The 16,941-nt window shown below is 44.4% G+C and overlaps 2 protein-coding genes across 2 annotated transcripts; both read left to right on the forward strand.

The window, feature by feature from the left end:
* Window positions 1-7,896: 7,896 nt before the first annotated feature.
* LOC136546933 (uncharacterized) lies at window positions 7,897-11,100 on the forward strand. The gene is made up of 2 exons (XM_066538888.1): window positions 7,897-9,217; window positions 10,764-11,100. The coding sequence occupies exon 1, from the start codon at window positions 7,981-7,983 to the stop codon at window positions 9,211-9,213; it is 1,233 nt and encodes a 410-aa protein (XP_066394985.1). The 5' UTR covers window positions 7,897-7,980; the 3' UTR covers window positions 9,214-9,217; window positions 10,764-11,100.
* Window positions 11,101-13,748: 2,648 nt separating this feature from the next.
* Window positions 13,749-16,941, forward strand: LOC136546934 (uncharacterized). The gene has a single exon (XM_066538889.1). It carries the CDS (start codon window positions 13,780-13,782, stop codon window positions 15,019-15,021), a length of 1,242 nt encoding a protein of 413 aa, XP_066394986.1. The 5' UTR covers window positions 13,749-13,779; the 3' UTR covers window positions 15,022-16,941.

Consider the following 16,941-nt stretch of genomic DNA (forward strand, 5'->3'; position numbering starts at 1 on the left):
AAATGGCTCCGCCTCCTCTACTTTTTACTGAAAAACGACTTCTCAAAAAAAACGTTTGGCTGGGCTCCTATGGAGGAGCCGGAGAGGAGCCCTGCCAAACTATACCTTTAATAGATACAACCACTTCTATTGTTCTCTTTCTTCTCTTATTTCAAATCATTTAATCAGGGTTAGAGGTGGAACATCAATAGCCACACTCTTGATATTGTCGATGGACATGCATTGTGGAATATATTTTTCCTGGCGTAATGGGCAAAAATTAGTAGAATAGAGGAACTAGCATTTTTCTTAGCCTGATTAACTTAGTGCCTGCATTTTGAGTGGCAAGATGTATAGCTACAAGTACCCATAGCAATGGTTAAAAACAAGCAAGCAATCACGGTGCTGTTGCTCGCGTTTTCTTTTAACTCGTGACGTTGTTTGCTTTCACACGGTAATGGTGGGCAAGTGAGTATAGTACACGAAGCAAGGGATGTCGTGCCTCCCCAAGGAAGTGCGGGCGGAAAGGGACAGCAATCCCAGCCGTGCACCGTGCACCGTGCACCGTGCGTGGTGCTGTCTCTGCCTGTGTGCATTATTGCGATCCGTTGCGGGGTTTCCTTCCAATAATCTTACGCGTACACATGCATGACGCACCGTTCAAGCAAATCATTTGCAGCCTGAAAGCTCAAATATAAAGTAAACCCCCACACTAACACGCATTAACAATCAGTAATTCTCTGATCCGAGCGTCCGACTTTTACTCGGGTATCAGACGGACGCTGGGGTGTGGGACCACGTGACACAACCTTTGTTTATTAATATCCAGTCAATTCATCATCACTTGTCCATCTCCCACTCCATGGCCGGCCCCGCTCTTCCTGTCATTGGCTCCATTCGGTTTGCTGAATTTTGGCTGAAACTAACTGAAAAATACTGTTCTGACTGAATTGTTGTGAGAAAAAAAATATTGTTTCGGCTGAAAAAAGAAGCCGAACAAGTCGGCTTCTGAGTAAGTCGAACGGGGCCATTGTTCCTGCCGATGCTCTACGCGCCCACCCCGCTCCCCCTGCCACCGTTCCTACCGTTGCTCGATGAGCCCGCTGTAGGGTCAAGATGACGGACTAGAGGAAGATGAATAGTCCTTTCTAAGATTAAACGCACCGACTAACCAAAATAAATATGGAATTAAAACTATTAATTTAGCCAAGACTACACCCATCTATCTAAGTTCACAAGCACCTTATAAAGATCCTAATTAGGCAACAAAGGTACCGGGCTAGTTAGAGCACACCTAAGCAATTCTAGAGTAAGGCCACATAAATCTATACACTAGTACTTTGGCAACCGAGAGAGCTCCTATATAGCTAGTGAAACAAAAGCACAAAACCACCTAAGCTCACTAGCAATGCTCAATAACAAGGCTACACAAGCTAATTTATAGAGCATAAATTACTTAGCTACACAAACTAAGCAATATGACTAACAAGATTACTAAAACTAAATTAGCCACGCAAGGGAGTTACTTCTATGCCACACAAGTAAGAAGGCAACTCACTAGTCATAAGAGCAACTACACAAGCACAATGTAAATGAAAGTAATACAAACTTGTATTGCACGGAATGTAAACCACCGTGAAGATGATGAAGGCAATATTGACATGGTGATTTTTTCTTGAGGTTCACTTGTTGCCACCAAGCTACGTCCTCATTGTGTCGACCACTCACTTAGTGGTTCGGCGGCTAATTGGCATCACCCGTCAAGCCCGCACGTCGGGCACCACAACAACCTATCCCGAAAGTGAGGGTAGCTCAATGACACGCTCAACTAGAGTTGCTCTTTGCGATCCCCGCGGAGTGAACACAATCCCCCCACACAAATCATCCTCCGAAGCACCGCACAATCTTTTTGCGTGCTTCAACGGAGTCGTAAGCTACCAAGCCATCTAGAAGGTGGCAACCTCCAAGAGTAACAAGCATCATCAGCTTGCAACATGATCATCTAGTGCCACTCGATGCAACCTCACGATGCAATCACACTAGAATCGTTCACTTACTCGATCGGATGAACACTATCAAGTTTAAGTGAGTTAGAGGGCTCTCAAGCACCACTACATAAGCCACCAAGGCTCTAGTGTGCTCAGCAACTGGCCTAAGACCGGCTAACACTTCTATTTATAGTCTCATGGGCAAAACTAGTTGTTACCCCTTCACTGGGCTTCATACGACACGATCGTACGCGCAGATCACCTTGACCAGACGCACCCGGCTAGCATCCGGTCACAGTCCACTGTCCATGTGTCGCTCTGTGTTTAATTGGAGTCATCTGATCTCAACGGTAACTTCACTTGCCAACGGTCAAGACGATTGGATGCGCCAAGCCCGCGACCTGACGCACCCGAGCCACACTAGATCACCCCCCGCGCGCACGAAACCAACACTTGATCGGGCGCGCCTCTGCTCCATGACCTGACGCGCCACCGTCTGAGTCCAATCATTTCCAGAGACCTCACCAAGCCTCTGTATTGTGACCGAACACATCAGGTGAGTCATGATCGGACACAGCACCTAAGTCTGGTCCTTCACCGCTTGCCACGTGTCAAAGCTATGCCCGCGCCATTACGTCAGCGTACGTCAGAGATGAACAGACGTGGCTGAAAGGTCCTTATGTGGTTTTGGTAATTGAGTAATAACCTAGGTGGACTAATTGTATTTTTATGTGAGATACACAGGTGATTAGTCCATAGGTACATATGTGTGAGCAACATATGCCGTGAAGGTGAAAATGGCTTGGAAATATTGCAAAGCTCACACATGTGATGATGAAGGAGCTCATTGCATATGAGATATGACATTGAGTCATGTGATCAAGGTGGAGAAGATCAAGACAAGACTTGGCTTGATGGACCGGTTGTAAGCATGAAGGGCAAGTCAGAGGCTTTGGAGCAATAGACCACGTGGCGGTGAAGCTTGAGCAAGACTTGGCGCCGATGGATGAAGGCAACGGTAAAAAGCAAGTGATGTCAAGATCGATGAACCAATATGATCACGTGATGATACGAAGTGGATCATATCATTGTTGGTCATGTTGGTGCATGTGTTGCATCAATATTAGAGGAGATGGAATGGAATGCGCAAGGCAAAGGTATAACCTAGGGCATTTCATTTCACCGGTCATAGGTGTATAGAGAAGTTTGTGACCAGGTTTAGGATAGATGGCCGTACTATCAAGAGGGGCAAACTTATTTGCATATCGGTCATCTAGTGCCACTCGAGTGATCTAACTTTGCATCGTCGCTAGGATTGAGTGGCGTGGCAAGTTGAGTGGCTAATCCTTTGAAAAATGATTGTAAAAATACTAACACACATACACATAGCAGTGTACACTTGGTGGTGTTGGCACATTTCCAAAGGAGATGAAGTTGGAGTTGATGTGGATCAACTCGGCGATGGAACGGAGGTGAGAAGGGTTTGTAACTCCACCGGTGGAGTATCCGCCCATAGAGTGCGGACAGTCCGACGGTGCCACCGATATCTTGTTCTGAAAAAATAGGGTCTCACAGAGTGGACCGGACACTGGTCACGTAGTGACCGGACGCTAGGTTCCAGCGTCCGGTCAGTAGTGGCAGTTAGCGGGCAGGCGTCTGTCATCGACTGAACGCTGGCCGTATGCATCCGGTCAAGGTGACGTGTGATGACGCAGGCTAAGCAGTGTTGCTGGAGGTGACCGGACGCTAGTGCTACATCCGATCGTGATCGACCGGACGCGTCCGGTCATGTCTGGTACCTTACTGGAAACGACCGGACGCTGGGGTTGCTGAGTCCGGCCAGTTCAAGCTGCTGCGTCCGATCGACAGATGGCCATTGAGATCGAGCGAACAGTATTTGACACAGGGACACGTGGCATGCATCGCACGACCGGACGCTGAGGTCCAGCGTCCGGTCACTCGGACCGGAGCGTCTGGTCATCTCGACTTTTGCCCAGTGAAGGGGTAACGGCTCTATTTGTTCGTGTGGTTATAATAGAAGCCATGGTCAGCCTTGGACTGGTAGTTGAGCACACTAGAGCCTTGGTGGCTTGTGTAGTAGTGCTTGGGAGCCCTCCATCTCATATACACTTGATAGTGATCATTCAATTGTGTGAGAGAGTGATTCTAGTGCGATTGAATTATGATGTTGCATCGAGTGGCACTAGGTGATCGAGTTGCAAGCTGGTGGTGCTTGTTACTCTTGGAGGTTGCCACCTCCTAGATGGCTTGGTGGTGGTCTCCATTGAAGCCCGCAAGAAGCTTGTGCGGTGCTCCAAAGAAGAGCTTTGTGAGGGGCATTGTGCTCGCCCCACGGGAGCCACGAAGAGCAACTCTAGTTCAGCGTGTCATTGAGCTATCCTCACTTTCGGGGTAGGTTCTTGCGGTGCCCGACATGCGGGCTTGGCGGGTGATGTCGATTAGCCACCGAACCACCAAGTGAGCGGTCAACACAACAGGGACGTAGCGTGTTGGCAAACACGTGAACCTCGAGAGAAAAATCATCGTGTCAACCTTGTTCTTCCCGTTGATTTACATCCTCGTTACATAAGCTTGTAATTACTTTTATATACATTGTGCTTGCATAGAAGTAGCTCCTTTGCGTGGCTAATTAGGTTTGTGTAACCTTGTTAGTCACTTTGCTTAGTTTGTGTAGCTAAGTATTTGCGCTCTCTAATTTGGCATTGGTTGTCTTGTTATTGAGTATTGCTAGTGAGCTTAGTTAGCTTTGTGCTTTTGCTTATTAGCATGTGTAGGAGCTTCCTTGTTGCTTAAAGTACTAGTAGCATAGGTTTGTGTGACCCTACTTCTAGAATTGGTTAGGTGAGCTCTAACTAGCTCGGCACCTTTATTACTTAATTAGTATCTTTGGAAGGTGCTAGAGAATATAGATAGAGGGGTGTAGTCTTGGCTAGATCGATAGTTCTAATTCCGTACTTGTTTTAGTTAGCCGACGCGATTAATTTTAGAAAGGACTATTCACCCCCCTCTAGTCCGCCATCTCGACCCTACAGTGATCCCTGCGCGTCAGGTCACTCTTTGCGCTAGCGTCCGGTCACAAGACCGAGAACACGTGCTCTCTGCTACCACTTGATCGGACACGCATGTCCTACCGAGGTCAGCATCTGGTCACTCAAAGTGATGGACTTAATTTGATGAGTAATCTTGAATCCTTCTTTAAATTCTTTTCTTTTTACTTATTTAGGTCCATTTCTTTCTACTGAATGATCGTCAATGATCACTAGAACTTAAACTTTATTTTCATCTTGAGCTTGGTCTTAATCTTCAATTTGAGTATCAAATATGTGTCAAGTATACTCCACAATCAAATGATCTTATACTTTTTGCTTGTCATGTTTCTAGATCAATCCAAAATCAAACTTAGGTACCTTAAACACTTGTAAACATGATTTCAACTTGAGGACCTTTCAATCAAAGTGACTATTGATCAATCCAATAATTATCATTTTTTAATAGATTCTGTACTCTTCAGAGAAAAATACATATATCCCAATGTACAGACCCAAATGCTACAAAATTTGATGAAGATGTGCTTCACTAAGTCATCTAGCAGCTGTAAAAATTTGAGCTTCATTTAATCTCATATTAACTACCAGAAATCAAATCTTGTACCGCTGCTACATGCTGAAAACTGTTGTACTATAGCTGAAAAGATCTACTCCAAAACCGAAGCATCTCTTATCCAATCTCATGAATTTTCTACAGAATCTCATACCATAAGTCTAGAGCATGTACACCAATTTTTATGCCAATCCAATAAGTTTTGATCACTCAAATATGGCTAAGATCACAACTCACTACAGATTTTGTAATTTAAAATAGATTTCAATCCCTTGAGCTATACTTCATCAAATATGAATCAAATTTAAAACTAACTTATTTGAATACTTTCATAAGATATATATCCATTCAATCCACTTACTAACGATCATCTTAAGAATTTATTCAATTTAAATCATTTCAAACTTGATTACTAAGCTATTTATCTACTTAAACATCTCATAGTAAGCAATATTACGTATTTATCCAATTCAATCAACCCATATACACCCAAATGAAATGATCAAGAAGAGATATACCTTGATTAGCCTATGATCATCCATAGCAAGCTTTTAACTCTAATATTTTATAAGCCATCAAATATTCTAATAAATCACCAACTACTTGACACGATGCACTTATATGTTGATAGCACTTGAACTTCACTAATTCTTGGATTGACATTGGGATAAGATAGCATTAAGCTTCACTACTTGACTCAATATATGATAATCAATGTGAAATCATTTGAGTCAAGCCTCTAATGCTATGGTGCCTACATATATTCATCCACTTTTTGATGGTACTCAAACTAATTTAGGTCCTCTCATATTAGATGCAACGTACTTACACAATACCTTAGTATGAGTAGTAGGATATTTTGCAATTGCAACCAATGAGATACCATTGCCATCCTTCGTAAGTATAGAATCATCATCAATTAAAATGGGCTTAGGAGAGTTACCTAGGGGACATGAATGTGCCATGTGTCCTCTTTTCTAGCATGAGTAGCAAACTCTCTTTGATTGAGCCTTTTCTTCCTTGTTCATTTGTTACTTCTCATTGTCTTGCCTCTCATGAGTTGTTTGAATCTTTTTCTCAAGCTTGGTATGACATCTCGAGGCAAAGTGTCTCATATCCTCAAACTTGAAGCACTTGATGTGAGCATACATTTTCTTCTTATCTTGTGTCTTGCTCATCATCTTGGCATCTTGAGTTTGCATTGGATGCCTTGCCTTTCCACCTCTTCTTGTCTTCTTATTCTTCTTTATCATCAAGTCACCACCATCTTCATGATTGATCTTGATTTGCTCTTGGGGTGTCTTTTCTTGCTCATCTTGTGGCTTTGGTTGAGGCTCTTCTCGTTGTTTCACCAATTTTTTAGTTGAGCACATTGAGGTAAGGTGACCCCAAGTGTGGCACTTGAAGCACTTCACATGCTTTAGACTCTCTTTTTCCTTCATCTTCTTAAGCTTCTCAATGTTTGGGTATCAATTTGCAAGGTGTCCTGCTTCATGGTACCGATAACATATGGAGTGGGATAACTTCAATTGTAGTTGCTTCTTCATCTTCTTTACCCTTTTTTCTTTCATTCTTTGTCATCTTCCTTTTGAAGCCAAGGCCACTCTTATCATAGAAGTTTCTTTGAGTCTTCAACATGTGCTCAAAGGTGACTTTTGAGTTGTAGCATCTCTCTAACTTGTTGCTTAATTTCTTCACTTTATTCTTGAACTCATTGTTCTTCTTTAAAAGGTTAGTCTCACAAGATAAGGAAGTAGAACAAACATCTATATGTGAAGAGCATGGCATTTCTAATAAATCATCACAAGAGGTGGGTACATGCTTCTTCCCTACATCATGAGTGTTAGTCACATGTTGCAATTGATCACTTGACTTATGTGATGAGCTCTCATTCTTTTTAAGTTTCTTTGAAAAAAATTTAATGAGAGAAGCATGTTGTTCTAATAATTCTTTATGAGATGCAAGTAGTGTCTCATTAGTCAATTTTAGCTCATGTGAAGATTTAAGAACATCAAGTAAGTGCTTATGTTCTTCACATGAGTTCCTTAGAACTGATTTTTTATTTTTCAATTTCAATGTTTTAGTTTTCTCATTTTCTAAAGATATAGTCATGCTAGCAAGTCTACTAACAAGCTCATCATATAAATCAACATGATCAACCACGTTATCATCTTATACCTTTGTGTCACACTGTGACATGAAACAATGCGGTGACAATAAAAAGCTTGGAGTAGCGTCACTTTCATAGCCTGAACCATCGTCATCACCATAACTATGCATGGGGTAGCGTCATTTACTGTTCGGACTAACGGACCAGCCCATAAATTTGACTGGCGATCCCGATTCCCCAGCAACCCCCCAACCCCTGGTCCCCTCTCCCGCCGGCCACGACATGGCCTCGCCGGCGCTGCCCACCGACGACCTCCTGTCAGACATCTTCCTCCGTCTTCCGGAGCCGGCCGACCTCGTTCGCACCGCGGCCGCCTGCGTCCCCTTCCGCCGCCTCGTCGCCGACCGCGCGTTTCTCCGCCGGTTCCGCTCGCTCCAGCCCGCGCCGCTCCTCGGCTTCCTCGACCACTACGGCTTCCACCCGGCGCTTCCGCCCCACGCATCCGCCCCCGCGGCGCGGGCCGTCTCGCTCGCCGCGGATTTCTCCTTCTCGTTCCTCCCCGCCTCCTCCATGGGCCGCGGCTGGGTCGTGCGCGACGTCCGCGAAGGCCGCGTCCTCCTCGACCGCTCCCCCGAGGACGGAGGCGAGGAGCCGCAGGTCTTCACGGAGATAGCGGTGTGCGACCCCTTGCACCGGCGCAGCGTCCTGCTCCCCCCGATCCCTGACGACCTGGCCACAGCGGTGGAGCACCCGCTCCGCTTGGAGTTTGACCGCTGGTGCGAGCCCTTCCTCGCCCCCCACGGCGCCGACGGCGGGGACCCAGAGGATGAGACGTCGTTCGGAGTGATCTGTATGGTGCAGTGCAAAGCCAAGCTCGTCACCTTCGCCTTCTCTTCCACCACTGGGGAATGGCGAGCCGTCGCGTCTCTGGCCTGGCGCGATCTGATGGCCGGCCTGGGCGGCTCGTCAAGGAGCCCTGCGTTCTCCGGGCGCCAGTACGCTCGCGGCTGCTTCTATTGGGTTATGGATTGGCGTGACAAGTTTCTCGTGCTTGACGCTGGGAGGATGGAATTCTCCATCGCTGACGTCCCACCTGGCTGCCATAGGCGACAGATCGCCATTGTGGAGGCAGGGGAAGGCAGGGTTGGGATGTTTGCGCTCCGCGACCATGTTGCAGATGGTGCAGTTAGCCTCCATTATACTGTAAGGCGAGACGATGCCGATGGTTCCAATCAGTGGCAGGTGGAGAAGATAATTCCGCTGGATCCTGGGTTTCGGTATTACATCAGGGGTGCAATGGAGAGGTACATGCTCCTGCTAAGGTTTCCTGAACACCTAAGTTTAGCAGGGGTGCATGTAAGCTCATCGGCGGAGATGGAAGACTTGGAATGTTTTTCGATGGACGCCAGGACTTTGCAGCTTGAGAGGGTGTGCAAATTGAAGCACCACATTATGCGTGGGCATGCCTACATATATACCAACTTTCCACCATCCCTGTCGCCACAGAGTATCTAAATGGGTAAACAGTAAACTCCTTCCACAAACATTTATCCCACAGCTTTTTTCTTTCTGATGCTATTTCTGTTGATATGGTAAATTTGTAAGTGGCAATCTTGTCTATTCAAATTTTAGTAGTGTTTCTTTCTGTGGTTTGTAGTTTTTGTTACCACATAGCAGGAACAATTAGTAATTTATTGCTCGATTGTTCCATTAACATCTCTATTTAATTGTCATCAGCCAAGTGAAAGATAGACTCGTCCATATTACGCTTTATTAGTAACATATCTACCATTTTAGTGAGCTTATGAAACCGTAAGGACACCATTTTGGTGGAGTGTTTTGTGTTCTAGTTATTGGAGAAGTAGCTTGAAACTTTGAAACCATTTTAATTATATATGTTGGGATCATTTACATTAGATGGAAAATTTTCACTTTAGAAATAACTCGTTCATCTTAATCAAACTACTGCAGAAGGAAGTGTTATAGTACTTAGTAGTTTTTTTGGTCATTATCTGGTATATAAATTTACCTTATGATGTTGATTTGGAAATCAAAATAATCTACATAAGAAAATGCTTGGAACTAAGATTCTAGGTCATTGCTCAGAATTATTTTGGTATGATGTGTGTGGTCATTTTCCCGAAAGCTGGTGTTGTGCGGTTAGAATCGCTCAACTCTATTCTTGAAGACAAAGACTTTGTTTTCAGTTTGTCCATATGAAACAAGGAAACTTCATGATTTTTTCTCTCAAATACATAGGGATGTGCATATCGTTTCACTAAACTAGGAGAATGAAAACTGTACAACACTGGACCCTTGCAAGGACCCCTTGGAACACAAGAATTTCACAGGAAACGGAGATGAACTTTATAGAAATCACTTCCTTTTCCTACAGTATCCTAAACTATACACTGCTAAAATCATACCAATCCTATTGTGAGTTCTTGATGACTCGTTTCTTTGTGCTTAACTTTTTCTGTCGGGATGCAAGTTTGACATGCATTTGCTATAACTTCTGTCTTACTCCCTCTGTCCCTGAAAGAATTAATTCCTAGAGCAAATTTTGTCCACAAAAGAATCAATCTCTAGAGCGGATGTCAATTTATTCCTCCTCGAAGTCTTGGTCGCATTAAATCACAGCCCCTCCTGTCTCTCTCTTTTCACACCCCCTACTCCCAAATTCCCCAATCCCCTTCCAATTTGATTGTTGGACTACGTACAACAGCATTTAATATCCTTTGAATACTCCAAACGACACATCTTAATTGTATTGGAATACACAAGTGCTCTCTGCAACTGCCGAGATATTGATGTCCAGCCAGGGATAACATAGTCTTTTTCCTTGTTTGCTAATCTGTCCTAAAGTTGTTATGAATTGATTCTTTCAGGGACAGAGGAAGTAGTTATTTTTCTTCTTTTCTTTTTTCCCCTCCTAATCAATTTGACAAAGTACTACTATATCTTAGTCTGATTAAGATCAAATAATGTTTGCTCTTGCTTGCTCCTAGTGTTTTGAATGAATGTGAGAAATACATCACCCTGATTTATTGTCTTCTTTGTACCAGCTTCAGTGGAGCCGACGAGGCGTGGCCAGCGCAGCATCCTTGCCCTCAAGGCTCAAATGATTGTGTGTTTGCTTCGTGTATGAACTGTTAGATTGTGTCTCAGATTTCCACATCCTCATGGCCACCACGGCAGCTGTCGCCATGCTGGTTGGTTAGAGAGATGATATAGCAGCAACTAAGAAACAATATCCGATTGTACTGCATAACCAGGATAGTTACAATTTGTGCAGCTTGTAAACGGTCGTGGAAATGGGTTAGTGCCACTACTCAAACTATCATTATGCATGTCTGGGATATTTGTGTTCAGTATGTTTCCGAAATGCCCAAAATTTTCTTCTGTATTGATGGTGCTAAGGTATGGGTACTAGTTAAATTGAGACGTCCTATGTATCATTGTATTGCCTGTGATGTTCGAATTATTGTTTGAACTAAAATAAAATAGAACAAAATGGTGTTGAACTTTTGTGGCCAATGAATCATCCAACACACTAATGACAAGTTCCTTTTTTCAAGAGTAGAATTTACAACAACTAGACCATGGACAGGAGTTAAAGAAGTTGTAGCAATACAGCATTTTTTTTTAAATGAAGGCCGTTTTAGTGACATTTTGCCTTTTGACCCATCAAAGTTGGCAAAGACGACTCCTCCCCTAAGGCATGGTTGGTGGCAATGTCCAGAAGCTCCTGGTGTCGGGCTCTTGCGGCCAAGCTTGTGCACGAGGGACTGGCTGGTCGTGTTGTTGGTGAACAAACCTACGGCATCAACCTCGGAGATTTCCGGGAGCTAATCGTGCCTCATAGAGAATCGCTGAATGTACTAAGAATTTTGGAGGGAAACTAGCATGAGGTTGGAGAAAAAGTGAAAAACTAGCATGAGATTAGACCCCATGGAAACTTTCTTTCTTGTCTATTTCTCTTGGAATTATTGGATTTATCTTGTGTTGCATCCAAAGGTCATAATGAAAACTTTCTTGCATTTTGTAATTACCATGCAACTTCAATTCCATGTTTTTTTCCATTATTGTGTTTTGATAACCCATCGTTCTAAATAGGCCCTAAACATGATAAAATGTAGTTCATATGATTTACGTTGTGCATTGCTACCTTCATTTTAAATTGCAGGTCATTTTAGTTTATTCTAAAAGAGCTTGTTTAATTTTACCAAAATCTATAGAAGAATGGATCAACATCTAGCTAGGGATGAGACAGGTTCAATAGCACTTTTTGGCATGGCCTAAACACCAATAGAAAAGGGATGAGAAGGGCTGCTAAAACTAGACCGCAAAGGGGCCCTACGATTTAAGAATCGGTCTTAACGTGGTGGACTATGTAGGCTAGACAAGACTGTCACCGCTTGCTAGCTACCACACATCCGTGGGGCTAACGATAGACTAAGGTACCTGACAGTATAAACACCACGTTTATACTATATGATACTACTCTAATCCCGCGCAAAAGATTAGACTAGAGCATCCACTAAGGAATGAAGAACTTGTACTACGAAGGATCCAATTATGCTAAACAAGGCTAAGATTACAACACTATGGTCTAACTAGAGATCAAGACTACTAGAACAAGTAAGTAGTGCTCAAATGAAGTACCAAAGTAGAGTAGAAAGGTAATATATTAAATACTCAAAATATCTTACAAAGAGAAAGATACAAAAGCTATACCAGACTTCCGAAGACTACTTTCTGAAACTCGAGCGAAGCTTGGCTCGACTCTAGCTCCCAACTAAATTAGCCTAAATAAGAGAGCTACTAGAGTGATTCTTCCTTCTTGTGGTGTGTTTATGGAAGTGGCGCAAACACTGGTATCTGTAGTGTGTATGAGCAGAGGGGGTATTTGTAGTGGAAGATGAGACGATAACCCTGCCAAGTGGTTTGGCCGAACCCCTATGGGGTCATGCGACCTATGGATTCTAGTGCCTTCATAGAGCTCCCAAGTTAGTTGACGGGGATCCAAGGCGGTTATTTTGACAAAATGCACTTAGTTGCATGGATGGTGGGCCCTTCAATCCTTGTAATGATACATGGTAGCCCTCGGGCCAAATCGTCATTGGATCAACATGAAAGATTGCTTTGAAAGTGTGTTTCTTGACTTGTCCCACGAATTGATCCCCTTTGGGCTAGGGCCTTGGTCGGGTGACCTCAAGGGGGTTTGGGCGAACCCCCCCCCCCCCCCCCCCACCCCAGTGGGCCTCTGATGCTGCCCTTTGCTCCATTTGTTCATGGAATGACACTTTCAAATATAAGTGGAACCATATTATTTGAAAACAAAATTTATTACAATGTTGATATCTTCTTCACTTTACCGATATTTGATGTTTGAATTGATCATTTAGTCACCATCAACAGCTTCAATGCAAGGAACAACGCTGGTGTGGCCGTGCGGAGTGGAGTATTTCGGGTTGGTGAGGAGAAGAATATAAGGATGGGAGGTTATCTGATGGAACCCACTAATGACATGTTGGGCCGACCAAAACAATAACCGACGATGTTAAATCTATGTCCATCCTATTTGATTGAATCACCCAACCAAACAAGAGATATGGATGATTCTAGCTCTCAACCAAACACTATATGGTTCCCCAAAAGCAGTGATGGAAGCATCACATCTCACCTCATCTCTAAAGCAAACACACGTTTAATGGCCATGGTGATTGCACACTCCAATAGTTCGAGAAAGGAGGACGTTATCAAATACTACTGGCCCCTCTATTCCGCGATAAGTGCACTTTTAGACTTTAATTGATTTCCTAAAATAAGTACATATTTAGGTATGGGACTACCTATTTTTAATAGGCTTTACTATTTTTCTCTATTTTAAAGTGTAATTATTACATGCTTGAACACTTCTTAATAGTGGTTATAGTATGTAATTTTTCTAGTAATACTAAGACACGTCTATCCCTGCAGGAGTGAAACTAAATGCAGGGTACAAATTCGTTGGATCCTGCAACCAAACCAGCCATTAAATCGGCAGGACAAGTCCCCAGCCAAAACCCCAAATTCCCCATGGCTCCACCGACGCAGCCAACTCCGCGCCGCCTCCAATCCCCTGCGGACCTCGCCGACGATGCCCTCAGGGAGATCTTCCTCCACCTCGACTCTGCCCCGGACCTTGCCCGCGCCTCCTTTGCTTGCGCCAGCTTCCGTCGCGTCATCACAGACCACGGTTTCCTCCGCCGCTACCACGCCCTCCACCCGCCGCCGCTCCTCGGCATCCTCGCCAGCGGCTTTATCCCCGCGCAGCCGCCCCACACCTCCGCCATCGCCGCCCGAGCTTTCGCCCAAGCCGACGCCGCAGACTTCTCGTTCTCCTTCCTCCCCATTCCGCACCGCTGGCGCCGCCGCGACAGCCGCGACGGCCGCTTCCTCCTCTCCAGGGTCCCCACGGGTAGGGGATACCGTCGCGGCGATCTTCTCTGGATCACGGATCTTGCCGTCTGCAACCCTGTGCACCGGCGCTACCTCCTGCTACCGGCCATCCCAGCCGACCTAACCGCCGCTGTCCATCAGCCAGACATCGTTGATTTCGAGACCTTCCTTGCCCCTGCTGCTGAGGATGACAAGGACACGTCATTCAGGGTGATCTGCTTGGCACAATGCGCAATCAAGCTGATCCTCTTCGTCTTCTCATCTGGAGAAGGGCGATGGCATGCTGTTACATTTGACGACTGGAGTGCTATGATTACAGGGACCGGAAACACAGCTTCAACAGGGACCGGCAATCCTGCTTCAGGATCAGAGTTGTCCCAACGCTACTATGCCCACAGATGCTTCTATTGGTTGATGCATCGGAGGAACAAATTGCTTTTGCTCAACACAAGTGGGATGGAGTTCTCTACTGTTGAGCTCCCACAGGACTACACCAGAGAGATTGCCATTGTGGAGGCAGGGAAAGGAAAGGTTGGGATGCTTTCTCTCTACAGTCTTATTCCACATGGCACGGTTCATCTCTCGTATGCCATCTTGCAAAATGATGGTGAGATCGCAAACCAATGGCAGCCTGAGGAGGTGCTCCCGTTGCCTGAGAACCATCACTATGACATTGTGGGTGTAGCTGGGGGATATTTGCTTCTTCAAGGGATTCCAGAAGGCATGTCTCTTTTACATCCCCCAAAGAATCCAAACTTGACCTGTTCGCTGGAGGTCAAGACATTGCACCTTGAGTTGTTCTGTCAAACTAACCATTCCATCTTACATGCTGAACTGTATGCCGGTCACCCACCATCTTTGTCTCCACCAAGTGTATGAAATGGTAAGGTTGTGCTCATAGTCTTTCTTACTTGTATTTTGCGCACAATAAGACATTTCACTATGATGAAGATATCAGTCTGATGCATATGTGTCTTTACATTCTAGTTATCTTGCAAACAGTCTTCATTGCAGTTCTGTACTGTTTGGTGTTTAGGTGATATCTGATATGTATTCACACCACGTGATCAGAGAGCTTATGAAACTCAGAAGAGCAAAATGGATTTATTTTCTTATCTTGTGAACATGCATACCATTTTCAGACTCATACAAATTGCAGAAGAAAAAAACATGTTAATCCCCAATGACCAAGGTGTTTGTATTTACTACTTCTAGGACATTCGTGCATTCTACATGGCAAACTATATGTACTCCATATAGAGGTCTTCAATACTTTGCTTGTAACTAGTTCTGTCTTCTAGAAGTTTTAATGGGTGGCTTTGATGAGGATGCTCGCATCCTTTCAGATTGATCTCAGTAGTCAGTATTTCTGTACTTTTTCAATTTTTCATTTATAACTTTGTTTAGAGTAGTGAAGGGTGGGCCTGGTGCAAGCGGTAGAGTCTTACCGCCTGTGACCGGAAGGTCCTGGGTTCGAGTCGCGGTCTCCTCACATTGCACAGGTGAGGGTAAGGCTTGCCATTGACACCCTTCCCCAGACCCCGCACAGAGCGGGAGCTCTCTGCACTGGGTACGCCCTTTAACTTTGTTTAGAGTAGAAAGTGCAAGTGTCTTCATAAATATGTCCGAGAGTATTTATGCAATGGATAACGATGTGCTGCTGTCTTTCTTGCTTTACATCTCTAGTCTTTCATTTACAATGAATAATGATGAGCTTCTTTATAGTCAATGCCGTACTCAAGAATTTGGAGGCCCGGTGCAAAAAAAAAGGCCCCATTACAATTTAAAGAAAAGAAGACATTGCTCAAAAATAAAACCTGATTAAAAGACATTGCACAAAAATAAAACACCAGCAAGATGCCAAGATGCACAAATATAAGCAAGAACAGGAACAGACAACATGTATTAGAAACTGCACAACATAGAGATAAAGATAAAAAGGGTTGAAACAATTCCAACCAAGATGGGGCGGCAACTATGCAAGTTGCTTTGCCAATGACCAATCGATGCAGCACCCACATGTGGTCGTGCGTCCGATAGTCCAATCGCCAGTCCAATCTCCAACTCCAACTCCAACTCCAACTGATGCTGTGATGCACAGCGCAGGGCGTAAGGATTGAGAAGATGAGAAATTGGAATGAACTACTTCTATAAATATATGTGAGAACTGAGAACCGCCATACCTATTGACTGCCATCAACGAATTCATTCTGGGAAAATCGTGAATGATCTGTTGCTGGACGAAGAGAATTGAGAAGGGAGTTAATTCCTTGGAGAAAATTTCTCCCATTGGTGTGTCACGGAGCTTACTGATTGGGAAGATGAAAGGGGGTCAGAGATGTGGTGCCTGTTCGGCTGTTCGTGCGGCGGCTGGACATTAACTCGAGGTAGGGGAGCGGGAGCATTGATGGTCATAGCTGGGTGGGCCCCATGAGATGTTGGACCGTGGGGATGTATAAAAAACCTTTTTCTATTGCTAATGTATTCATCATCTATATGCTGATTAGTACACTAGCTGAATACATTAGTAATAGGAAAAGGCTTACATTAGCAAATTTGGAGGCCCTGTGCAGGTCCCTGCACAGGCTTGCGATACGGACCTGTATATAGTGGTAGTCTGTTTTGTCCATGTAGTAGTTACTATAGATTGTTCCACCTGTTTATACTGAACAGAGTCCCATTGTTGATATAATCCTAACTTGGGCTATTTTTTTTAATGTTGAAACACTGCCTTCATGTGTGTGGCAGTTCACTGTGATTGTTTTACATGCATAGATGCATTCCTGGCAGCATCTTGGA

Source organism: Miscanthus floridulus, chromosome 3, assembly GCF_019320115.1.
Source record: "Miscanthus floridulus cultivar M001 chromosome 3, ASM1932011v1, whole genome shotgun sequence".
Lineage (NCBI taxonomy): Eukaryota > Viridiplantae > Streptophyta > Magnoliopsida > Poales > Poaceae > Miscanthus > Miscanthus floridulus.